This window comes from Saimiri boliviensis, chromosome 16 (genome assembly GCF_048565385.1).
Source record: "Saimiri boliviensis isolate mSaiBol1 chromosome 16, mSaiBol1.pri, whole genome shotgun sequence".
Taxonomy (NCBI): Eukaryota; Metazoa; Chordata; class Mammalia; order Primates; family Cebidae; genus Saimiri; species Saimiri boliviensis.
This window is the reverse complement of record NC_133464.1, coordinates 13,483,330-13,510,131: the sequence shown is the minus strand read 5'-3', so window position 1 is coordinate 13,510,131 and position 26,802 is coordinate 13,483,330. Positions and strand designations below refer to the sequence as shown.

At 36.5% G+C, this 26,802-nt stretch overlaps 1 protein-coding gene across 7 annotated transcripts in view; it reads left to right on the top strand.

Moving 5' to 3' along the window:
- The window catches only part of PCCA (propionyl-CoA carboxylase subunit alpha), a 445,241-nt gene that overhangs the window by 144,112 nt on the left and 274,327 nt on the right, over positions 1-26,802 (top strand). For 6 of the 7 annotated variants that reach the window (XR_012514288.1, XR_012514289.1, XR_012514290.1 and 3 more), the window contains 2 exons: positions 20,129-20,207; positions 25,229-25,331. Coding sequence is in view for 3 of the 7 variants with exons in the window: in XM_003928223.3 (XP_003928272.1) it covers positions 20,129-20,207; positions 25,229-25,331 (182 nt within the window). In the remaining 4 variants the exon portion in view is untranslated. The remainder of the gene's footprint in view (positions 1-20,128; positions 20,208-25,228; positions 25,332-26,802) is intronic. The other variant, XM_074387479.1, reaches the window with a different exon arrangement.

Below are 26,802 nucleotides of genomic sequence, written 5' to 3'. Positions count from 1 at the left end.
TAATTTCATCCTGTCAGATGCCTTTACATTTAAAAAGCTTCTTTTCTAGTTCTAGTTTAGATATTATTAACCTCATTGGATATAGTATCTGCATAAAAAAGGGCAATATTTAGAGAAACTTAGGGAAATTTAAAAAAGGGATTAGAGGCTGGACACGGTGGCTCATGCCTGTAATCCCAGCACTGTGGGAGGCTGAAGTGGGTGGATCACAAGGTTAGGAGTTCGAAACCAGCCTGGCCAACATGGTGAAACCCCGTCTCTATTAAAAATAGAAAAATTATCTGGGTGTGGTGGTATGCACCTGTAGTTCCAGCTGCTCTGGAGACTGAGGCAGGAGAATTGCTTGAACTCAGGAGGCAGAGTTTGCAGTGAGCTGAGATCGTGCCACTGCACTCCAGCCTGGGCAACAGCAAGACTCCATCTAATAAAAAAGAAAAAAAAAAGGGATTAGAAGAAAAACCTCCCAAGTAGCTGGGATTATAGGCATGCACCACCATGCCCAGCTAATTTTTTTTTTTTTTTTTTATTCTTAGTAGAGTCAGGGATTTTACCATGTTGGCCGGGCTGGTCTTGAACTCCTGACCTCAGGTGATCTGCCCACCTCAGCCTCCCAAAGTGCCGAGATTACAGGTATGAGCCAACACACCTGGCCATCTTACGCTTTTGTTATAACCTGTGGTCTTTAAGATAACCTGTTCATCATGACGGGCCTCTCTCTAACCAGTTCTCATCACTTTGCTTTCCTCCTTCGATATTTTAATGCTGTGCTTTAACTCCTTTTCATTTTATTTTTTTCCTACTAAGGTTACCTAATCTAATCTAAGGTCTCTTTTCTTTGCACTTGGCCACATCCTGTATGACTCCTTCCTCTTTCCTATCTTTCTTCTAGTTCTTGCCCAGTTACTCGCTCTCACTTGTGAAATAAATGATAGCAATCATGGCTATTAAGTATAAGAGTACTAGTGTTTTGCTTATACTGAAAGAAAAGGAAGCCGTAAAATTCGAGGTAAAATAAACTATAAAGAACTAGGGTCATCAGCTCTTATAAAGCTTTTGGAATTTTCCTGAAAATTTCTTCTGAATCACCCCAGAAGCCTCACATAAAATCTTTTCCTTGAAGTGCTAGTTTCTAAAATAAATTATGTTTTATTAAAGTCTGTTGGCTTTCTGTATTATTTGATATTTTATAAGTTTTTTACTACTGATTTTATTGAGATATATCACATTTTAACTATGGTTATGATTTCGTGGGAAAATGTGTTTCTAGTTCTAAACAATTGAATTATAATTAAACCTTTGAACCTATCTATTTGTAAGGTGTTGATTGTTCATGTGTTATACCTATTCATAGATTTCTGTCTTTTACTTCTTTCTGTGTTATGTGATGAAAATGAAATTCATCCAGTTTTATGTGATTTCCTCTTCTCTCATGTGTTTGCTTTTCTTCTGGAAACATGAATCTGTGCTGCCAAAGTAGGAAAATTCACTGCATTGGGCCTCGATGAATTAAGTGCCCTTCATATAATGGTAGCTCCAGTTTATGGAGCATTTCTTCCTTAGGCCAGACACTTCGGAAATGTTGTTTCTAATGCTAATTCTTGGGTTTAATTATTTTCACTTACATTTAAGGAAACTAATGTTTGGGAATGGTAAGTAATTTGCTCAAGGTCAGGAACCATTGAGTGGTGGACCCTGGTTTAAATTTAGGTTTATTTGGTTCCAAAGACCGCAGACTTTTTATTTTACTTTGTCTAAACTAATGGGATTAGAGTATGGCAGCTAAAATTTGAGCGACTGCTTTGTGTAAAATACTGTAAGGTACTTAAGTGTGTTATATGTGGAATTGAAGAAGCAGACAGTCTCCTATCCTTGATGAGGTGAGAGACTGTTAAGACTTAAGATGTTACTTGTATATATTTGTTTTTTGGACTACCTGGTTTCCCTCATTCTTGTTCCTGATTTTTTCTTTGGACCTATCTAAGTTTAGAGATACAGAGCTATTGATCTTCAGTTTGTCTTTAACCTCAGTGATAGACAGCAGTAATCAATGAGCCTGGTTTCTGTTGAAGTTTGATCTTTTTGCTGGACCAAAGGTCCTTAATACAATCAAGTCAAGATTGATTTGTGAAAGGAAAAGAAATTGTAAATCCAAAACCTGTCTTTTAACAACTTCCAAATTATTCAGATTCTTTTCCTTTGCTTGTCTTTCTCACAATCACAAATCATGCCCAATTTAAATAAAAACTTTTTTTTGATCCACAAGTCTGCCATACTACAAACTACTTCTCCCAGAATTTCCACATCTCAGTAAATGCCACCCCTTTCAGTCAGGCCAAAACTCATAGTCTCTCCTGGATGCCTCTTTTTCTCATCATCCTTTGTAAATACATCAATAGGTATTGTCAGTTCATCATTCAAAATACATCTTATATACACTATCTTCATTCACCACTCTCCTCAAAACGACTGTCTTTTCCAGGGACTATGACAATAGTTTCTTTGCTTCTTTTCTTCAACACTTCGCTTAACTGACAGCAGCGAGATATTTAAAATCTTTAAACAAGGACACATTTCATCTCATCCCAGCCCATTTCTGTCTTAAATTCTGTGATGACGCCATTGAACTTAGATAAAAATCACAATTCTTTATCCCCATGGGATCTGACACCTCCCTTTCTCTCCAGGCTTATTTTATACTATTCCCTTCTTTGCCTACTGTACTTCAGTCACATTGGCTTACTTGAACACAGAACATTTCAGGGCCTTAGGATAAGTTGGTTGTTTTTTTTTTTTTTTTTTTCCTTTTACAAGGTGAAGGGAGATGGTGGGACCTAGAAGACTCTTGCTGATGTCTTCACATAAATAGCTCCCTGCTATCTTTCATATCTTAGCCTGAATATCATGTCTTCAAGAGAAGATGCTCTAATACTGCCACCCATTCTGTCTTACAACTATTTTCTGAATTTCTGTATAGTATTCATGACTTGCAGATATTTTTCTTATTCATTAACTTCCCCCCAAATATTTTATTTTGAAAACTTTCAATCGTACAGCATTTGGAAAGAACTTTTTACAGTTTATACCTTTATAGCCAACACCAAGATCCCACTATTTATCTTTTTCTAGATTTGCTTTATCACTTACCTGTTAATACACTAATCCATTTTATTTTTGTTGCATTTCAGAGTAAATTGCACAACCAGTATATGTTCCTTTAAATACTTCAACATATGTGTTATTAATTGAATTCAGTATTTGTATACAGTTTTGTTATTTTGATGCCAAATTTGCACACAATATAATATGAAGAAATCTTAAGTCTCCATTTGTTGATTTTGACATATACATGTATGTAATTGGAACCCCACCAAGATGCTGAACATACTGTTACCCTAGAGCAGGCGTCCCCAAACTTTTTACACAGGGGGCCAGTTCACTGTCCCTCAGACCGTTGGAGGGCCGCCACATACTGTGCTCCTCTCACTGACCACCAGTGAAAGAGAGGTGCCCCTTCCTGAAGTGCGGGGGGGGGGGGGGGCGGATAAATGGCCTCAGGGGGACGCCTGCCCTAGAGAGTTCCCACATGATCCTTCCAAGTCAGTTCTCACCCACCCTTTGGCCCTGGAGGTAACCTGTTCAGATTTTTCTACTAAATATTAGATTTTTTTAAATTAAGATAAATTTTTAATACTATAGAATTCAACATTTCAAAGTGCACAATTCAGTGATTTTTGATATATCTACAGGGTTTGTAACTGTAATCACTATCTAATTTGAGAACGTCTTCATTATTCCTCAAAGAAATTCTGTACTCATTAGTATTTACTTCTTATTTTCCTTTCATCCAGTTCCTGACAGCCATTAATTTACTTTCTGTCTCTATGGTACTTATTCTGGGGATATTTCATCTAAATGGAATCATGACGTATGGACTTTTGTGTCTGGTTTCTTTCACATAGAATAGTGTTTTTAAGGTTCATCCATGTTCTGCCATTTATTCCTTTTTACAGTTAGATAATTCTCCATTGTATGTGCATACCACATTTTGTTTATTTTTTATTTTTTTGAGATAGGGTCTTGCTCTGTTGCCCAGGATAGAGTACAGTGGTGTGATCCCAGCTCACTGCAGCTTCAATCTCCTGGGCTCTAGTACCCTCCTGAGTAGCTGGGACTACACATGTGTGCCACCATGCCCAACTCATTTTTGTATTTTTTTTTGTAGAAATGGGGTTTTACCACATCACCTAGGCTGGTCTTGAGTTCCTGGGCTCAAGCGATCCACCCACATTGGCCTCTAAGAGTGCTGGGATTATAGGCATGAGCCACTGTGCCTGGCCTTGTTTATCCGTTTATTCATCTATAGATGGCCATTTGGATTGGTTTTACCTCTTGGCTATTGTAAATGATACTGCTTTGAACATTTATGTCTATATATTTGTTTGAATACCTGTTTTCAATTATTTTGGGTATATTCTTAGAAGTGAAATTGCTGAGTTAAATGGTAATTCTATGTATAACATTTTGAGATACTAGCAAACTATTCTCCATGGTGGCTATCCCATTTTCCATTTCTACCAAGAATGTATAAGAGTTTCAATCTCTTCATATCCTCATCATCATTTGTTTCTTTCTTTCTTTTATAAGGAAAACTATTATTGCCAGCTCAGTGTGTGTGTAAAGTAATATCTTATTGTGGCAGAAGAACGAATGGATAAAATAAATGTGACCCAACTATATGCTGCCTATGAGAAACTCACTTTAGATGCAGAGACACAAATAGGTTGAAAATGAAAGGATGGAAAAAGATATCCCATGAAAATAGTAACCAAAAGAGAGTTGGGTGGCATACTAATGTCAGACAAAATAAACCTTAAGTCCAAAACTGTTATAAGAGACAAAGAAGGTCATTATATATTGATGAACAATTATAAATATATATGCACCAGAAAACATAGCCCTAAAATATTTCAGATAAACTGACAGAATTGAAGGGAGAAACAGACTAATTCTTCAGTAATAGTTGGAGACTTTAATAGCACACTATAAGTAATGGATACAACATCTAGAGAAATCAGTAAGGGAGGGAATAGAGGACTTGAATAGCACTACATACTAATTAGATTTTATGGATATATACTGACCATTCTACCCAATGACAATATAATGCACATTTTTCTCCAGTAACTATTAAAAGAAAGGGGGAAGGAGTGATGATTGAGTTAAAATAATTGTTAAGAAGAAAATATAACAGGAGCAATATCTCATAAAGTGTTGAACTTCACTTACAATGTTTCCAAGACTTAGTTTGATATAGAAATATTTTACGCAACGTGTACTGATTTATGTTGATGGATTGCTCTTTTCTTAAAACAGTATAGGATTCTCTGCAATACATACATTTTATTTTTCTTTGCAAATGATTGCTTTATATTAATTTGGTTGCTATTTTATAGTAAAATTTTTGTTGTGCTGGTCGTGGTTTTTTTTTTTTTTTTTGAGACAGAGTCTCATTCTGTTGCCCAGGCTGGAAAGCAGTGGCACAATCTCAGCTCACTGCCCCCTGAGTTGAAATGATTCACCTGCCTCAGCCCCTAAGTAGCTGGGACTACAGGCACATACCAGCACGCCTGGCTAATTTTTGTATTTTTAGTAGAGAGAGGGTTTCACCATGCTGGCCAAGTTAGTCTCAGACTCCTGACCTCAAGTGATCCACCTGTCTCAGCCTCCTGAAGTGCTGGCATTATAGGTGTGAGCCACCTCATCTGGCTGGTTACTATTTTATAATAAAATTGACCATGAGTTAGTTTTCTTTGTATTTCTAATACTTAATGCTTGTTATAGAGTATATATTCAGCAAGTTGTTATTTGGTGACTGGATGAAAATAAAAATGTGTGTGTTTGTGTGTGTATATATATATGTGTGTGTGTATATAGAAATGAATTAAGCAATCACATATTTTAAAGTTCTTTTATAATATTTATAAACCAGAATTTAACTGTAATTTTCTCTTTCCCCACTTAATCTTCAATTTTATAATAGAAATACCTGGAAAAAAGAAGGAATATTAAGCAAAACATGATAAACTTTCAGCAGAATAGGTAATTGAAAGAAAAGAAAGATCTAGGATTATTCAAATAAATTCAATATGTACTTGATAATGACTGCTAGTCATCAATTTTTGTAGGCTGTCCTTGTGTTCATTAGGCTGTACTAGTGGAATTTTGTAGGAATCTGAGATTCAAATGTATGAAGGTCTTTTTTATTTTCTTTCTCCCACCGCCCTCTGAAAGTCTTTTACTGAACCTTATTGCCTTTACACTAACCTCTTCCCATGACATCTTACATTTTTTGAAAGTCTGGCTCTCACATTTGACTTTTCATTATATTAGTCTTCTGATGGCCTCTGCTCAGTCTCTTTTTAGTGTGTGGGGATTATGGTAGTCCTTTCTTTTCTGCCCTGGCTATTTTCCTTTGCCCATTTTTCTCATCTTCCTTTTGGCATAATATAACATTTTTTTAAAAAGTTGCTTATGTTGCTTATATAGAACCAGTAGTTCATATTTAAGAGGCATAAAAATACATGGCTAAGTCTGAAATCTTTTTATTTTGTCTGTTTATTTCATGCAGCTTAGAAAGATTTTCACATGTTGTATGTGACTCTGGGGTTAAGGTTATATGGAAGAAACCTTTGAAAAAGCATGACAAGTTATACCTTCTTCATAACGTTACATCTTGTTAATTATTTGGCAATTTGGTCTTAGGAGAAGACATTTGATATTTAAGGAGATTGAGTAACAAATGGCAAAGGAAAAGTTATGTTAAAGAAAATGGCGTTAAAATAATCTTTGTGAAATCCATTAAAGAATGAGATGTTTATTTTACTGTTTTCCTATTATTGAAGTGATGTGGTCATTTGAGATTAGAAAGATATTCCCTGGGAGATAGGAATGTGAGTTCTGTGGCTTTCTTCTTTTTTTTTTTTTTTTTCCCACTGGCTGCTTATATTTTCTTTTATTATTCCAGCATGCACATTTGGGTTTAAGCATAATTTCACAAGTTCTCTTTTTGTCTTTTACTGTTAAATTTGCTGTTTCTGCCTCTTTTTATTTTTCTCAGTCCTTCATTTTCCTTCTCTGGTTTTATTGTTAGTCATTCGTATTTACCATTTTTTTTCCTTTCCTTTTTCTGTTACTCTGTTGGAAAAGACTGTGCATAACAGTCAGACAGGAATGTGGAAACACATTGTAATGTGAAAAAACATTGCTTTTTTTGTTTGGAAACTTCCTGTCTATGAAGCCTTTTGCTCTTATCTGTACACTGAAATGCACTGATTTCTGATCCCTGGAGCAGAGTTAGGGATCTAGTATTTTTTATTTGCCTGAGTAGAAAGAAGTAATAGGCAGGCAAAATCAGTTTTGCCTTTTTCTGCCAAAGAAATAGTGTCATGTGTTAGATTGCTTAGTGTGTAACACGTAGGTACAATATTGATTCAGTCTTATTAAATATATTTATATAGTTATTTTTATATATGTTTATGACAAATTCAGGAAAGTCTGTGTATGTGTACAGTAGTAGTAGAGATATTAATAAATCATAGACTCCAACACATATATGTTTACTAGTTACTAGATAATTACGGACTCTAAATAGTATTGATGCAAATGTGCATCACCTTAGTCTGAAATGTGCCAACTCAAATGTTACTCCAAAACTAATGATAACGATGAAACTAAATATAACTATTTGTGATTTAAAGAGCAATAAAATCAGTAGAAAATTATAATCAAATGAAAAAAATGAGTACTGTATTGATAATAGACTATATTTCCCCAATTTGCTTGAATTTTTAAGTACCTCCTTGTTTGCATCTGCAGCACCAATTTTTCAGTATAGTCACATGATGTATGGCAGCCAAATTTCTCAGTAGCTTTTGAGCTAGATTCCTTGGAAAACTCTAGTAATATGCTACATTTAATTAGAGTTTGTGCAGTTGTCATTAGTTCACCAGAGCTCGACTGTACCACATATTTACTGCCCTTCCCCTGTGACTGTAAACAAAACAGATTTACTTTTTCTTCATTCTGTATGTCAGCTTCTCATCTGTCAGGTTGTAGGTTGAGAAGGAGGCATTTTGTTCTATGCTATCCTTATTCAGTGGCTAAGGTTAATGGAGGTTTCACCGTCTGCAATGTCATAGATCACAGAGGCAGGACATAAAGAAACCTTAATTTTGATAATCAGCAATAGGACATTCTTCATGGTGAGGTGTTCACTATTATATCTCATTGTGTGGTTTGAAAATTTGTGGATTATCACCATCATCTCCTAAATATTTATTGAATTTATCCACTTCTCTGCATTTCTACCACTATTCTCTTTGTTTAAGTTAGTGTCATCCCATGCCTACTTCACTGTAATAGCCTTCCAAATGTATTCCTCTTTTCGTAGCTTGGAATCCCTTGGAGGTAGACATTGGAAGTTATTGGGGGGAAATACTTTTGGGACCAACACCTAAGGAGGAATGAAGGAAGCTGAGCTGAGGGAGCAGTTGAATTGATTCTCTCTCAACAAAGGCATCAGCTAATAATTTAGAGAGCTGTGAATATTTGTTGGTCTTTCTTAGTTGTTCCAAGTTTGGGCAAGACAATTCAGCCTTTATATACCTGTATCAACTAACTACTGGGGGTGGGCTGCCCCTCGGAAGGGGCAGAAAGCCAAGGACAAGTTAGCTGTTGGTTGACAATACTTTCAACAGTTGAGGCAATGTCCTTAACATAACTTTGGTATATATTTTTCATGATTGTTCATTTCTAAGTATTTTCAGATTTCTGCTGTGATTTTTGACTCATGTCATTTGGTGATGTGTTTTAATTTTTTGAGATAGAGCCTTGCTGTGTCATTCAGGCTGGAGTGCAGTGGTGTGATCACGGCTCCCTGTAGCCTCGACCTCGTAGACTCAAGCGATCTTCCCACCTCAGCCACCGGAGTAGCTGGGACATGCCACCACTCCTGGCTAACTTTTGTTGTTTTTACAGAGACAGGGTTATGCCATGTTGCCCAGGCTGTTCCTGAATTCCTGGGCTCTGTTGATTCTCCTGCTTTGGCCTCCCAAAGGGCTAGGATTACAAATGTAAGCCACCATGCCAAGCCTAGTGATATCTTTCTAAATAACTGAAAAAAAATTAGGTTCTTTTTTTTTTTAATTACTGATTTCTAATTTAATTGCTTGTGGTCAGAGTGTCATCTTTTTCATTGAAAACCTTTCAGATTTGATGAAAATTGCTTTATGACTAAGGAATAAGTCACTCTGAATACGTATTCTGTATGTTTCTGAAAATGATGTATATTCTCAAATTATTATATGCAATGTCTTATAGATAACTCAAGAGGTCAGACCTACCAATGAGGATATTCAAATCTTCTAGTGATTCTTTTTTTTTTTTTTTTTTTTTTTTTGAGACAGAGTCTCACTCTGTTGCCTAGGCTTGAGTGCAATGGCACGATCTCAGCTCACTACAACCTCTGCCTCCCAGGTTCAAGTGATTCTCCTGTTTCAGCCTCCTAAGTAGCTGAGCTTACAGACATCCACCACCGTATCTGGCTAATTTTTGTATTTTAGTAGAGATGGGGTTTTACCATGTTGGCCAAGCTGATCTCGAACTCCTGACCTCAGGTCATCTGCCCACCCCAGCCTTCCAAAGTGCTGGGATTATAGGCATGAGCCGCCAGGCCCAGCCTGGCCTGAGTGGTTTTTTGTTTGTTTGTTTGTTTGTTTGTTTGTTTTTTGAGACAGAGTCTTACTCTGTCCTCTAGGTTGGATTGCATTGGCACGATCTTGGCTCACTGCAACCTCTGCCTCCCAGGTTCAAGCAATTCTCCTGCCTCAGCCTCCTGAGTAGGTGGAATTACAGGTGCCTGCCACCACACCTGGCTAATTTTTTTGTATTTTTAGTAGAGACAGGGTTTTACCATGTTGGTGAGGGTGGTCTCAAACTCTTGACCTTAAGTAATCCACTCGCCTCAGCCTCCCAAAGTGCTGGGATTACAGGCCTGAGTCACATGCCCAGCTGCCTTATGATATTTTTGGATATTTGATTGATCCATATTTGAAAAAGTGGATTTTCCAATTTTTCCTTGCTTTCCTGTTTTTAGATAATAGGTATATTACAGTGTATTGTGTCTCCTTGGCAATCAAAACATAATGACTAATTTTTGGTTTTCAATCTAATTTTATGATACTTGTATTCCTAAACAAGCTTATTTTTGTCTTATCCATGTATCATTCTTTCTTTTTCATCTGCCAGTGAACTGTTGGTTTAGGTGTGCCTCTTACAAGTGCATGGATTGGATTTTTATTTTATTTTATTTTATTTCTATTCAGCATGGTGGAGCTTGTCTTTTAGCTGGACAGTTTAGTCCATTTATGTTGTATTTAAAACTATATTTTTATTTATATAATTATTTTTTGGGGGGGTGTTTGTTCCATTGTTTGGATTCTGTTTTCTCATTTTCTTGGCTTCTTTTTGATGATGACTTAAAAAAAAAGTCTCTTGTTCTTATTTTATTTTTTTCCCTTCCATTCCCCCCTCACTGTGTTGGAAATTTTATATTCTATTTCTGTTCTTTAAGTGTTTGCTATAGAAATTTCAACTCAGAGGCATTCCTTCAGGTGTCCTTCATCTTTGCCACCATTTAGTGTTGTCAGTGTGTTGGATTTTCGTCATTCTAATCGGTGCATAATAGTGTCTGATAGCTTCAGTTTGCAGTTCCCTGATGACATACAGTATTGAGCATCTTTTCATACTATTATTTGCCATCTGTGTTTCTTTTTGATTGAGGTGTCCAAATCTTTTGTTCATTTTTCAGTTGGATTGTTTTCTTATTGTTGAGTTTTAAGAGCTCTGTATATTTTAGATAGAACTTCTTTCTTAGGTACGGATTTTGTAATATTTTCTCCCAGTCTAGGATATGTGTCTTTATTCTTTTTTGAGACGAAGTTTTGCTCCCCTTGCCCAGGCTGGAGTGCAGTGGCATGCTCTTGGCTCACCACAACCTCCACCTCCTGGGTTCAAGCGATTCTCCTGCCTCAGCCTCCCAAGTAGCTTGGATGAAAGGCATGTGCCACTGCACTGGCTAATTTTGTATTTTTAGTAGAGACAGAGTTTCTCCATATTGGTCAGGCTGATCTTGAACTCCCAACCTCAGGTGATCCACCCACCTCGGCCTCTCAAATTGTTGGGATTACAGGTGTGAGCCACTATACCCAGCCTGCATCTTTATTCTTTTTTTTTTTTTGAGACGGAGTTTTGCTCTTGTCACCCAGGCTGGAGTGCAATGGCGCGATCTCGGCTCACCGCAACCTCCGCCTCCTGGGTTCAGGCAGTTCTCCTGCCTCAGCCTCCTGAGTAGCTGGGATTACAGGCACGTGCCACCATGCCCAGCTAATTTTTTGTATTTTTAGTAGAGACGGGGTTTCACCATGTTGACCAGGTTGGTCTCGATCTCTCGACCTTGTGATCCACCCGCCTCGGCCTCCCAAAGTGCTGGGATTACAGGCTTGAGCCACCGCGCCCGGCCCTTTATTCTTTTAAGAATGTTATTTGCACTGCAGAAGTTTTTATTTTAATAAAGTTAAATGTGTCCGTTTTTAGTGGTTTGTGCTTTTGGTGTTATATGTAAAGACTCATTGCTAAACCAAAGTCACCTAGATTTTCTCCTGTTTTTCACTAGAAATTTTATAGTTTTGCATTGAATATTTAGGTCTATGATCCATTTTGAGTTAATTTTTGTGAAAGGTATAAGGATTGTGGCAAGATTAATTTTCTTGCATAATGAATATCCAGTTATGCTAGTACCCTTCGTTTGGAAAGACTATCTCCATTGAATTGCCTTTGCTACTTTGTCATAGTATAGTTGACTGTATTTGTGTGAGTCTGTTTCTTGAATAATTTGTCTGTCTTAGACAATACCACACTGTCTTGATGACAGTGGCTTTACAGTAAGTCTTGAAGTTGGGTAGTGTTAGTCTTTTGAATTTGTTATTTTTCTTCAATATTGTGATGCTTATTCTGGGTCTTTTCCTTCCCATATAAACTTTAGAATCAGTTTGTTAATATCCACAAAATAACTTGCTAGGACTTTGATTTTAATTGTGCTCAATCTGTAGATCATGTTGAGGAGTACTGATACCTTAACAATACTGAATTTTCTTATCCATGAACATGGAGTATGTCTACATTTAGATTTTCACCCATTTCTTTCATCAGAGATTTGTAGTTTTCCTCATGGATACACTGTACATATTTTAAGATTCATGCCTATTTCATTTCTTTAATGCTTATGTAAATGATTTAATTTCAAATTCCAGCTGTTCACTGCTGGTATATAGGAATGTGGTCATCTTTTGTATATTAATTGGTATTCTGTAACCTTGCTGTTATTGCTTATTAGTTCCAAGAATTTTGTTTTTGTTGCTGATTTTTTTGGAATTCCTTCATAGACAATCATGTTATCCACTGGTGAAGACAGTTGTATTTATTCCTTCTCAGTCTGTTAACTATTTATTTCCTTTTCTTGACATCCTTCATAAGCTGGAATCTGCAGTCAGATGTTGAGTAAGAGTTGTAAGATGGGACATTCTTGTGTTGTTCCTAATTTTGGGGGAAAGCATCTAGTTTCCCGCCATTAAGTATGATGTTAGCTATAGGCTTTTAAAGTACAAGAAGTTTCTCTTTATTCCTAGTTTGCTGAACTCAATGAGTGTTGATTTTTGTCAAATGCTTTTTCTACATCTATTTATATGATCATATGATTTTTCTTCTTTAGCCTGTTAATGTGATGGATTACATTAATTGATTTTTGGATGTTGAACCAGCTTTGCATTCTAAGACTAAATCCCGTTTGGTCATGGTGTATAATTCTTTTTATACATTATTGGACTTTTTCTTTTTAATCATTTTATTTTAATACCTAAAAATTTAATTTAAAAATTGTTTATTTTCTGTTTATCTCCTCATTATGTATTTTTTTTCCTCTAAATCACTTTACATGTTTGTAATAGCTGTAACTTACAATAATATTTTTAACAACTGTTTTAAGAGTCTTCATTTCTGGGTTTATTTCTGTCAGCTATTTCTTTCTGATATGTATCACATTTTGCCCCTTCATATATCTCTTAATTGTTGATTAAGAGGCATTGTAAATGTTATATTGTGTGTTTGGATTTTGTTACCTTTATTTATAAGGTGTTGGCTACTCTGCCTATGGAGCAGCCATTCTTTTATTCCTTTGCTTTCTTAATAAACTTGCTTTCACTTAAAAAAAAAAAAAAGGTGTCGATGTTTAGTCCGGCAGGTATATCAAATTTGTTTAGGTTAAGGCCTTTTAGGCTTTAAAAAAGTTTTCTTAGGGCAAGTTTAGCATAGCCCTTTCTGGTGTTCTGATTACCTTCCTATTACCTACCTACCCACCTACCTTCTGATTACATTTCCTATCCTTTGGTTCATAATTTCTATTTCATTATACATCTATGGTTTTTTCATAGTACAATGTAAACCCATGAGAGATGTAGGGAGGAGAGAGATACTATCATATATGTATCTTAAGAAAATTTTGCCAACCACTATGTGAATTGGATGGGGGCAACTGTAGTAGTAGGGAGTTCTGCTAGTAGGCCATTTCAAGGGTCCTGGACTGTTGGTAGTTTGTGTAAGTAAGTATTATGATTAAGTGTTACAATAACAGAGATAAAGAAAAGTGAATAGATTTCCTCTTGTAAAATAAATAATGTATATGAGTTTCATACTATCCAGAAGTTGTACTCTTACATATAGATCTAGGAAGCTCTTACACAAAGTTCCAGACAAGAAGTACAAAAGTATGCAAAGGAGCATTGTTATACAAATAGAACAGGATACAGTCTGGATGTCCATTCACAGTGGAGTGGATAATGCAGCCATATGTTCGTAGGCGAAATAGATGACAGCAGTAAAAATAATGACTTATAGCTACTCAGATTATTAACCAATACATTTACTTAATAACTATTAGTTTGCAATAGTTTCTTTAGGCAGTTTCAGCCACTGCAGAAACAACAAAGAAGACAGGAAAAGATCTTTGTCTTTATGTGTTTTTTACTCATTTTGCAGTGAACAATGTAGACATTATTAAAGTAAGAATCATTAATCTTCATTTTTACTAGTGGGTGAAAATTGTTTGGGTATAGGATAATCACAGCTTCAAAGTGTCAATCTACAGATTATTTGCTAAGAAGAAAAATGGCATACTTTCTGTGAGGAAATTTAATGGATGCCGTCTTAAGTAATCAAACTATCATTTTGGGATAAATTGATTTTTTATTTTACTTTTGATATGATGGAAGAACTTGAGGATACAATATCAAGTAAGCAGTATTTAGGATTTCTAGTATTTTTTAGTATTTACGAGCTCTCCCCTGCTTCATCAGCACAAAACAACAAACCCACACCTTCCATTCTGGGGAGGTTGAGGGGGGTCCAAATGGCAAGTGAACTACTTTACATTAGAGGAGCATAAAGAAACGAAACAAAGCAACGCGTACTGTTTGATTTCTATGTAATTCTGATGCACAACCTTCATCTAGGAGTTTCCTTCCTTTCTATCCTAGTTCTTTCTTGGAGTTGGGGGGTCTTTTCTGAGGCCCTATTACCCATTATGAGGACCTATTCTATCTATCAAGAGGACTGTCCTACTTCTTGAAATATCTTTTGTTTTCTTTTTAACCTTGGACCTTCCCTTTAGGAAACAAAGGCCTTGCCGTGAATGATAGGTGTTTTGCAATTGGTTTTAAAGAAGACCTTCACTCCCCATCACATCTTCTCTTTGATCCATGAGAGATTTCTGATTAGTACTGCTAAATTAGGAATAAGACATTCCCTAAGAAATACTTTTCTTTTCCCTTCTTTTTATTTTTCCTTTCCCATTAGTTAGTATAGTCTGTGAAATTTTAATTCAAGAAATTATAGGAGAAAAAAACCGCATAAGATTCTTTATTATACAGCTTACCACTATTGCATCAGTACGGTGTCATTTTATCAGCTTTTTAGATTACCAGGTTGTGCTGCCATGGGTGGGATGGGTTTTCTTGAAAAGTGATATTATGTACCGTGTCTTGAGTAGGTAAACATGGCATTATCAGTTGGTCAAAAAAGATAGTTCTTTTTAACTTGGAATCCATAACTAAGTGGAAAATCTCCTAAGCTCCTAGAATCTTCCTTCATTCATCCCCTTATCTTCCACATCCAAACTGTTGCTGACTCTAGTCTTTATCTTTCTCACTATCTCTGTTGCTAGCTGGACTGCTGCAAAGGCTTCCTCACCAGCTCCTTGTTTTTACCTTTGCCCTTTCACAACTCATTCATTTCATAGCAGCCAAAGTGATCTTTTAGGATGCTGTATTAGGTACTTCCCTTTCCTGTATTACAGTTTCCAACTTGTTCCTTCTGTCCGGGCTCATTCCTCCTGATTGCTTTTCAGAGTGCTCTCTCTGTCATGTCATTAGGTTCAGTTTAAATACCAGTTTTCTTGAAGAAGCATTTTCAAGGAGGAGTAACTATCACTCTCAGTTACATTTATTCCCTCCATGTTGTTTTATTATCACAGTCATCGCTATCTTACGTTCTATATAAGACATGCATGTACTTACTTATTTATATCAATATATGTATACATACATATATAAATACCATAGCCTTGACCTCCTGGGCCCAAGCATTTCCCCCAGCTCAGCCTCCCAAGTAGCTGGGATTAGAGGTGTGAGCCACTCCACCCGACTCACACATGGTATTTAGATGCATGTATGTTTGTATATCATTGTCTGCTAGATAGCAGGGAGTTTTCTGAATTGTTGGTCTTTGTAGCCCACAGAGCCAGGTAAGGCTCATAGTGTATATTCAGTAAAGATTTTTAAGCTGATGAATATGAATTTGATGGTAGAGTTAGAAAGAACACTGCTTGCTTTGTGGTAGAAAGTAAGACTCACTTGTAGCTGGGAGGTGAGGGACCCAGAGAAGATATCTTGTCCTGCACTTAAACCTGCCCTTGAAAACTGAGTAGAAAAGCAGGAATGGAAACTCTGTATACTTTGGTAACTTAGGTTTCTGTATTTTCTTCACGTATTTACTCATACAGTACTTAGTAGATTTCTTTTCGGAAGCATTGGTGCCTCTTTTGATGTGCAGAAGGGAATAAGGAATGGAGATTGTCTCTGTGTTGGAGGTGGAATGTCAGTAGGGGAGTCACCACTGTGTTTGGGGTGAGGGAAGGTGGTAGCAGTAGGCATCCAATGAGAGGAGCAGGAAGGTGAGGAAAAACTTGGGAAGAACACTAGGGCCTGATCTTTGTTTTTTTTGTTTTGTTTTGTTTTTTTAAAGCAATCTCTTCCTACTAGGACATTTACCTCCTTTTAAGAGCCTTGCAGAATTTGTGTTTTGTTGTGTTCTTTGTGTTAGTCCGTTCTCACACTGCTAATAAATACATACCTGAGACTGGGTAGTTTATAACGAAAAAGAGGTTTTATGCATTCACAGTTTCACATGGCTGGGGAGGCCCCACAATCATGGTGGAAGGTGAATTAGGAGCAAAATCACATCTTAACATGACTCCAGACAGGAAGAGAATGTGTGCCAGCAGGGAGAATACCAGACACTTACAAAACTGTCAGATCTTGTGAGAACTTACTGTCACTAGAACAGAATGGGGAAATCATCCCCATGCTTCACGTACCTCCCACCGGTCCCTTCCACAGTGCATGGGGATTATTACAATTCAAGATGAGATTTGGGTGGGGACACAGAGCCAAACTGTGTCATTCTGTTTCAAACATATGTCAGCTGAAGAACATAAAATTAAACAAATACATTATAGACAAGAGTCAAGCACAGAAGTAAGTGCTCCAGTGGATGAGAAAATGTGAGAGAACATTAGTGGAAATTTCATGTCCAGACGAGGTAAGTGAGGGGTAACATGCACCATCAACTTGATCATTTCTGATTTTTCCAGGAATGCCAACCTTTGACTAAATTTGTTTTTCCTTCCACTTCCAGTTTACTTATCTTAATTAGAGTGGCAAGGACACAAGAAAGTAGGAATGAGGGACTGGACTATTTGATATTTAACATTGTGTATGTGGATTATTCTTTTCCCTACTCTTCAGATGTCTTAAGTATTATTTCTCCATGGTGTGGTGACAGCATATATACTGCCTGAAATCTAATGACCTATTTGGTGTAAGAAGTTAAGTAGAAAACTTTACTGTTAGATTATTTCAGAATATAGCTCAAGGATTAGATTAAGTTAGTATCAACCAGGTTCAGTGGCTTATGCCTATAATCCCAGGACTTTGGAAGTCCAAGGCAAGAGGATCACTTAAGGCCAGGAGTTCCAGACCACTGTGGGAAACATAATCAGACCCCATCTTAAAAAAAAGAAAAAGAAAATTATCTCAGTGTGTTGGGGTGCACCTGTTGTTCCAGTTATGGAGGAGGCTGAGGTGGGAGGATTGCTTGAGCCCAAGAGTTCAAGACTACAGTGAACCAAGATTGCACCTCTGCACTCTGGCCTGGGTGACAGAGCAAGGCCAAAAAAAAAAAGCTAGTCTCACTAACTTGCATCAGTTTCTTCCTCCCTCCCAACCTTTTTCTATTTGGTTTGTGAGATTTTGGTCAGGGAATCTTGCCTTCCTGGGTTACATGTATTCACAGGTCTAATGCTATGATGCCAGCAGCACTGGGTCACCACAATGCCTTATCATATATTGCCCTATTCTCTAATGATTTCTCACCTTTTTTGAGCATCTAATGATTTTTTGTTGACAAATTTTTGTATGCATCTTGTGTCCCCTGCTTGTTCCTTATGAGCAAGAATGATTTCCATGTCTGATTTTGAAATTCACAAACTGTATAGTCTAGCGTCCATAGTAAATGACTAAAATGAGGTTAGTACTAGAGCCAGAAAAACTGCAAATTTCTTAATCCTCAGAGGGAACTGGATGTAGTAGAGATGTTGGCTGTCTCACAGCTCTTGTGGTTTCCTGTCATATGGATCATTTGTGATGGTGCATTGATAAAATACTTTTTTTTGAGGGGGTGAGGGTAAGGATCTATTAAGTTGTTGTAAACAGGATTTTGCAGGTATACCAGTATCCGATTTTTAATTGGATTTCTTCACTCCCCTAAAATAGGCTAATTCTTCTCTACTGATTTCATTCTGATTATTTTATGCTTGTTATTGTGAATCAGACGAATGCTATTCTTGCCACTCTCATGCAGGATTAAAAATCATGCGTAATCTCGTGTGGAATCAAGACTCAAAGCATGCACAATCTTCCATACTTTGCTGCATCTGTGTTTTCTATTGTCTTTTCCCCTACCATCCTACAGATAACTCTGTGTATTTCAACTGAATGGTTTTAGTCATTCCTTAAACTTGTCCTGTAATCCCCATCTCTGTTTTCTCCACTATTCCTGCCTGAAATGTTCAAGTCCTGCTCATTCTTCATAGCATCATTTAAATGCCCCCACTCCTGCTGCTTTTTTTGAGACGGAGTCTTGCTCTGTTGCCAGGCTGGAGTGCAGTGGTGCAATCTTGACTCACTGCAATCTCTGCCTCCCAGGTTCAAGTGATTCTCCTGCTTCAGCCTCCTGAGTAGCTGGGATTACAGGTGTGTGCCACCATATCCAGCTAATTTTTGTATTTTTTAGTAGAGACGGGGTTTCACCATGTTGTCTAGGTCTCTATCTCCTGACCTACTTATCTGCTCGCCTCACTGTCCCAAAGTTCTGGGATTACAGGCGTGAGCCACCGCACCTGGCCTAAACGGCCCTTTCTATAATACATTTTCCTTAATTCTTTTTCTCTCTACCTCTATGATCCTTTCTTTGTTCAATTGCCAGCAGTGATACTATTTGGGTCCTTGGCCTCTCTCTTCCTGGATTTGAAGGCTGTCAATGTAAGAGCATGTTCTTTATCTTTCTTCTCAGTGCACTGAGCATTGTTTCAAAAATATGAGCCCATAGAAATGAACATAAAAAAATTTAAATTGAAAACACTTAGGAAGCAGGTGCTGTTTTAACTAAGTTGAAGTAAAGAGTGATGTTTTGTGGTTTGGGGGTCAAAAGGTCTGTGACATTTGGCCTTCTCTCCCTCTTCCTCTAAGGATCCTATAGCTTGAGTTGAGTGCCCTTAGAGCATCACAGGCTGGGAAGGGTCTTGTAAGGGCTCACTGACCTCTTTTTTCTTCAGAAAAGATCATAAATAAATGGTCCCAGACATAGGAGTATCTCTACCTTGTTTTTAGAAAACATCTAAAGAAGGGAACTTTTACGCTTTTCTTGATGCATCGTTATAAAGGACTCTTGCTCTCAGAAATTTTACTGTATAATAACTAAATGCTTAATCATGTAATAATGACCATTTTATGAGTTTATTTTTCCTTATAAAACTTTAGCTGGAAGTGTTCTTTGTTTTGACCTTACTTTGTATTTTCATAACACCCTGTTGAATGTATGGAACAGTGAAATAGCTTCTTCATTGATACCAGTGAGCGCTGGAGCTTCTTCTCCAGTCCATAGAATCATAGCCATGTTTGGATTTTTCCCCCCAGTACCATCATGTCAGTTCTTGCTGATAAAAGCTGTAGGGGTTCTCTGTGACTCCTCAGATGAAAATACCTTAAGTACCTGAAAATCACTATTTTTGAAAAAAGGAAATTTAGTTTGTTATGCATGCAGACCTCAGCTTTGGAGATGTTTCTTGGTGCTATATAAGTTGCTTCTTTTATCTTTGGTTACTTAATACTGTACTTCTCTTTTTGGAATCCACTGTCAATTTATGTCTTTTTTTTTTTAGCATTTATTAGTGGGGAAAATGTTATGTTTATTGATGTAAGTACTCTTTTTTCTTTTAAAGTGGTCACACTCTCATTTTAAAAATATATCATTACACTGGTGTTATTTTCCTGACTCTAAAGAAAGGAACTTTTAAATAAATTAATTATTGTCTTCTGCGTTATTGAACATGTGGTCAGTTGTCATGTTCATACATCCCAATGATCAAAGTCTGAACTTCTGTCTAATTCTTCCCTGCTGTTAGGCTACCCTGTCATGATCAAGGCCTCAGCAGGTGGTGGTGGGAAAGGCATGCGCATCGCTTGGGATGATGAAGAGACCAGGTGAGAGGCTGTCCAAAGTACACTTTTGATGAAAATTGCAGTTACCACAGTTTTTATTAAACTGACAGATACACAGATACCAAAAGCATCATGGAGTAATTACAGTAACCATCTAATTTTTAATCTTTTGAATGGGAAAATGATTGAAATCATTTGGAAACCTTTCTTATTTATATTTTGATTATGATTATCCTGTTATAGAAAGGGTTTTTGCTATTTTACACATTTACAAAGGATTTTCTTTTTGTTTTTACAGTATATTTTTAAAAATTACAGTCATGATTCTGTTTTCCGGGCAGAAATTACTAACATTTGGCTATATAATTCTAAATGTCATCTAAAGATTTAAGTGAACTATATTTAGAAGCAGTTATAATTTCATTGAGACTTAATGTATTACCTCAGTATGTACTTGCTTTCGTTTGCTAGTCCATAAAAGTAGTGAATTAGTTTGATAATTTTCGAGTGTGAAATATATTCTTTTTCCTTGAGTTTGAAATTACTGTGTCCTTTATATGGAATTCACTCTTCTTGTAATTTAGAATACTTTTTATGACCCAATCTCAGAAGTTACACAGGTTTCCCTCCAGTCAACACAGCTTCTGCTCAAATTCAAGGGTAAGGGACTGAGTCTACTCTTCTCCATGACAGCGTGGGCAAGATCCTTAGAAGAGGACGTGGAATGGGAGATACTGTTGTGGCCATCTTTTTCAAAAGACAATCTTTTTCAGCTCATTTTGTAGGAAAGAGCGGTATAATAAAGAAGTCAAACACAACTTAATGGTTTTGCAAGAGATGTGTATTTTGTGGACTTTAATTTTTTCTTACTGTTTTTCTGTTTTGCACAGTACTTACATAGCAATTTCATTGAACGCTTAGCATTTATTTTTCATTATTCATCTTAGGATCTCAGGTTTCTTATCTGTCATTTCTCCAAGGCTACTGTTAGCAGCATACTCTTTTATGATGGGGATTACTCTTTATAGTTTCTTGGAAGTGAGGTTTGCTGTGCTGCTGTTGATCTAGAAATTTTAATTTAGAGCTTAGTATTTTCAGAAATCAATATATCCATTCATCTATTAGGCATCCTTTTGTAAATAATTTTACTCTTTCTTGGCAAGTAAATAGCACATTGATTCAAAATGTGTTTATAAAATTAATCAAAATACATGAATAATTTCTACCTAAAATATTACTCTCTTCAACTTGATAAATAAACGATCTCAGAAAACTTATGGAGATCAACATAGTTATGATTATTTGATTTCATAGTACAAGCTCCTCATTTTGAAAAGTTGCTCTGTATCCCCTGTTCATTTGGGAAAGTCAAAACTACCTAAAAAGGGAAAGAACAGTATTGCAAACATGCACATGCCTGTCTTTTGGAGCCCCTAGCAGTTAACACCATGCCACAACTTACCCACTCCTTCTTTTCCTCTCTCCCTCTCGAGTAAGTAATTGACTTTTACATAATCCACAAAGATTTTAGCATTTTTTGGGTGCAAAGGAAAATTGAGTAGCTTAATTGCTCTATGCCTGTGTCCTAAGGGGTGTCTTTTTTTTTTTTTTTTTGCGATATCTTTCCTGTGCTTTTTTGGGGGAAGTAGCATCTATGACTTGTCTTAGAATCTGTAGGACATCTGAAAGATTAAAAAAAAGTTTGTGATTATTATACAGTAAATTATGGCGAGAATGATAAAGACAGTTGAAGATTCACTTAGATATTTTCATAGTAATCTCTGGCTTTCTTTTGCCTATTCAAGTTTAAGTGAAGTATATGGCCTGATTGGGAAACTGATCATGTCTGTATTTTTTTGAATGTCCCCACTAAGTCTTTTGGCATTGTAAGTGCAATTTCTGTTTTATTTTTGTATTTCCAGCACCTAAATTATATACCAGGCACAAAGTTAAGTAAATACTTAGTGAATAAATGTATAAGTGAGTGTCACAAATGATATTCATAATACAGTTTTCCATGAATTCCAAAATATATTGTTGCCTATGCTTTCAAACTTGCTGCTTATTTTATTTTGGTGACTTTGACTTTCTACTTGTGGTGTTCTTGGTTTAAATGCAGAATGGAAGCTCTCAATCATTATAGCAGAGGCAAACTGTAAAGTACTGTATTTTTTCTTTGTGAGTTATTATAGCCAATCTAATAAAAATTTGATTATATGGTATTGAAAACTAATTCATTGAGCTTCCAGTTTCTTTGAAGTTTGCAGCCTCCTGAGATCTAAACTCCATTCCCCTAAATCCATGATTTAATGGAGGACTGAGGAAACCTAATACCTTTCCTCTGAGACCTCTGAGAAATAAGAGTTTTTTTGGGGGAGAGGGGGGTGCGGACAGCATCTTATTCTGTTTCCCAGGCTGGAGGCTGGAGGCTGGAGTTCAGTGGTGCGATCTTGGCTCACTGCAACCTCTGCTATCTGGGTTCTAGCAATTCTCCTGCCTCAGCCTCTGAAGTAGCTGGGATTACAGGTGCCTGCCACCACACTCGGCTAATTTTTATATTTTTAGTAGAGACAAGGTTTCACCTCTTGGCCAGGCTGGTCCTGAACTCCTGACCTTGTGATCACCCGCCTTGGCCTCCCAAAGCGCAGGGATTACAGGCGTGAGCCACTGCGCCCAGCCGAAATAAGAGATTTTTGCAGTATTTGGAAATTGGTGTTCTAGTCAGTGTTTACTTGCAATATTGTACAAAAACAAGTAAATTAGTTGTTTCTAATAGTGCTAGGTGGAGTGTAGGATTAAATGATATTATTTTAAAGTTATAATAATTAAAAAGCATCTTAAATGTACCAGCCTGGATTACTACTATGAGGATTATGGTTAAATTTTTCTATTGTAGTTCTCATCGCCAAAACTAGAAGCAGCTCTTGAGATGAAAAAAACCATCCCTGTAAAAAGAAAAAAAAAATCAGATTAACAAAACAAATAGAGCAATAGAGCTGACATTATAAAAGAAAACCCAAAACAAGCAAATCAGATAGTTATTTCCGGTATTACTAGATGGACCATTTGCAACTTAAAGGACTGGAAGAATTTGGTTTTAATATTGTAAATTAAATACAGGCATTTATTCTTAAGATTAAGAAACTTTATTAAATATACAAGGAATTAAAGCACAAAAACAAGAAAATCAGATAGTTATTTCTAATATTTACTGGATGGATCATTTGCCACTTAAAGGATTGGAAGAATTTTGTTTTAATGTTGTACATTAAATACAGGCATTTAATCTTAAGATTAAGAAACTTTATTAAATGTAAAGGAATTAAATTTTATATGCTGAGTATATAAATGAGTGGAAGGTAATATATGCTCAATTACTTTTAGGTAAGCAAGTTTGGGTTATTTATTTAGTTTTTAAAGTTTATTTGTTTTTGAGGTGTAGTCTCATTCTAAAGGGTGAGTTGCCCAAGCTGGAGTGCAGTGACATAATCTCCACTCACTGCAGCCCCTGCTTTCCAGGTTCAAGCAGTTCTCCTGCTTCAGCCTCCTGAGCAGCCAAGACTACAAGCACACGCCACCACACCCAGCTAATTTTTGTATTTTTAATAGAGACAGGGTTTCATCATGTTGGTCAGGCTGGTCTCAAACTCCTGACCTGAGGGAAGCCACCGTGCCTGGCCAGTTTTGGGTTTTTAATGGACTGGTCAAATGAGCTCTTTTATGTGAATAATAGGCATATTTTAATAGTAATTATTTAAATGATAGTTTGTGAACAAAATATATAAAGCAGTTATTAGGTCCATATTTTTATTTTTTAAAATTATACTTTTATAATTACTAATTTTGATCAATTTTATAGAAGATAAAATCGTAATGACCTGTGTGGGTGTATGTGGGAGGCAATTGCATTTCAAGATGTGGATTTAAAATATTAAGCAATGTTTTTGAGAATCTTCCTATTACATGTTCAGTCTCAATGAGTGTATTTGCTCTAGTTCCACCCCAGTCATGCAGGTGACTAGACTCTACATTTTTCTTTGCATCTTCTGACTTCTGAATCAAATGAATATGTATTTTTATATTTTTACTAGTGAAATTAAGGTATATTATGATTGAAGAAATGGAATTAATTTTACATGCTGTGTATGGTTGATTAAAATTTCATATTTAGGCTGGGCATTGTGGCTCATGCCTGTAATCCCAGCACTTTGGGAGGCTGAGGTGGGTGGTTCACCTGAGGTGAGGAGTTTGAGACTATCCTGGCCAACATGGTGAAACCCCATCTCTACTAAAAATACAAAAATTAGCTGGGCATGGTGGCACACGCCTGTAATCCCAGCTACTCAGGCGGCCGAGGTGGGAGAATCGCTTGAATTTGGGAGGCAGAGGTTGCAGTGAGCTAAGATCGCGCCACTGCATTCCTGCCTGGGCGACAGAGTGAGACTCCCTCTCAAAAAAAAAAAAGGGCCGAACCCGGTGGCTCACGTCTATAATCCCAGCACTTTGGGAGGCCGAGGCGGGTGGATCATGAGGTCAAGAGATCAAGATCATCCAGGTCAACAAGGTGAAACCCCATCTCTACTAAAAATACAAAAATTAGCTGGGCATGATGGCACACGCCTGTAGTCCCAACTACTCGGGAGGTTGAGGCAGGAGAATTGCTTGAACCCAGGAGGCGGAGGTTGCGGTGAGCCGAGATCGCACCATTGCACTCCAGCCTGGGTAATGAGCGAAACTCCGTCTCAAAAAAAATAAAAAATAAAAAATAAAAAAAATTTTTTTTCCGTATTTAACAGTTGGTAAAGTATCAGCATTCCTGTTTCAATAAAAAATCTAGAATCTTCGAAGTTAAGTAACTCATCCATGGTCATAGAGTTAGTGAGTGGAAAAGTTCCAGGTTAAACAAAATTAACTAAATTATTTGTATATTGAGTGAATGTTTTTGCTTTGTTTAGAAGTAAGCCAAAATAAATATTTAATTGATTTTGTTTTCTTTTATAATGATAGTTCTATTTGTTTTGTTATTCTGACTGTTCTTCCTTTTCTTCTCCCCCTCCCCACAGGGATGGTTTTAGATTGTCATCTCAAGAAGCTGCTTCTAGTTTTGGTGATGATAGACTACTAATAGAAAAATTTATTGATAATCCTCGTCATATAGAAATCCAGGTTGGTACATTTAAGATGCTTTTTCATTACTATTGACTTTAAAATAATATCATTTAATCCTATTGGAATTATGTTTTCTTCCATTTAGAATGATTGTGAATTGTTTTGACATGTACAAAATAAATCCATTACCTGCGTTTGGAATCTGTTATACTTTCTGCTAAAGTGCTAGGATGTTGGTTGGGATTGGGAAAGATATGAAAATCTACCTCCAAAAAAAGCATTCTCAGGATAGCTGACCAGGCTGATCTCCTTCCAAGACTGGGCCATTATAGTGTATTTTTTAAAAAGAAAAGGACCTGACCTGGACTCTTGTGCTGCTTCAGTTTACCAAATGACCGTGTACCTGTGACAGGTGTTCTTCTAGGAGCTGGTTGTATAGAGATGCATAAATCATTTCTTCTATTCAGATTAATCCTTAAAGTGGTTGTAGAGGCACAGGTTTTGGCAAAACACAATGGGTGTTCTAAAATAAAACATGGAAGACAAGTATGCTGAAGTTTTTATTTGCTTGTTGAAAATGCCTTCATGCTAATTTTATAATTTATGACTATGAATTGATATGGAATGGCTAAAATTGATAAAAAAAAAAGTCAAATTAGAAATAATGAATTTTAAGTATATTTTTCATCTTAATTTGGTGTGGCGAGAGAACCAGATAAATAAAACGTTATTTGCTGACCTTGTCTTTTCTGACAGGGTATGATATAAAATGTCCTTGATTCTGTCAGTTTGTTTTTTAAGTTTAATGGTCACTTTACATAGATATTGTTTATGGGTAAAAAAAATCATCACATAGAGCCTCACATTTTCTAAAGTGAGAAAAAATATGCAAACTTATATAATCAGTTGGATGTTTTAAAACAATGAACACGATTTATTTCTGAGGTTAACAGGCTTTGTTTTTGCCTTCTAAAAAAGATTTTCTAAATTGAGATATTTTATATTTATATTTATATTTATATAAAATACCTCATTACCCTCGTGAGTAATGATGTTAAGCATGTATTCATAAGTTTATTGACCATTTGAATGTCTTATTTTATGAATGAACTTTTCAAACTTTCATCTTTTCCCTCCTTTTTCAAATTAGATTTTTAAAAATTGTTGGAGTATCAGAGTTCTGTATCTATTTTGCTTATGAGTCATTTGTCAGATGTATGTATAGTGTATCCTTCTACCTTCCTGCAGCTTGCCTATTCACTTTAATAATAATGTCTGAAAAAACAGAGGTTCTGAATTATAGTAAGATAGAGTTTGAGTCTACTTTTTTTTTTTGAGACGGAGTTTCGCTCTTGTTACCCAGGCTGGAGTGCAATGGCGCAATCTCGACTCGCCGCAACCTCCGCCTCCTGGGTTCAGGCAATTCTCCTGCCTCAGCCTCCTGAGTAGCTGGGATTACAGGCATGTGCCACCATGCCCAGCTGATTTTTTGTATTTTTAGTAGAGACGGGGTTTCACCATGTTGACC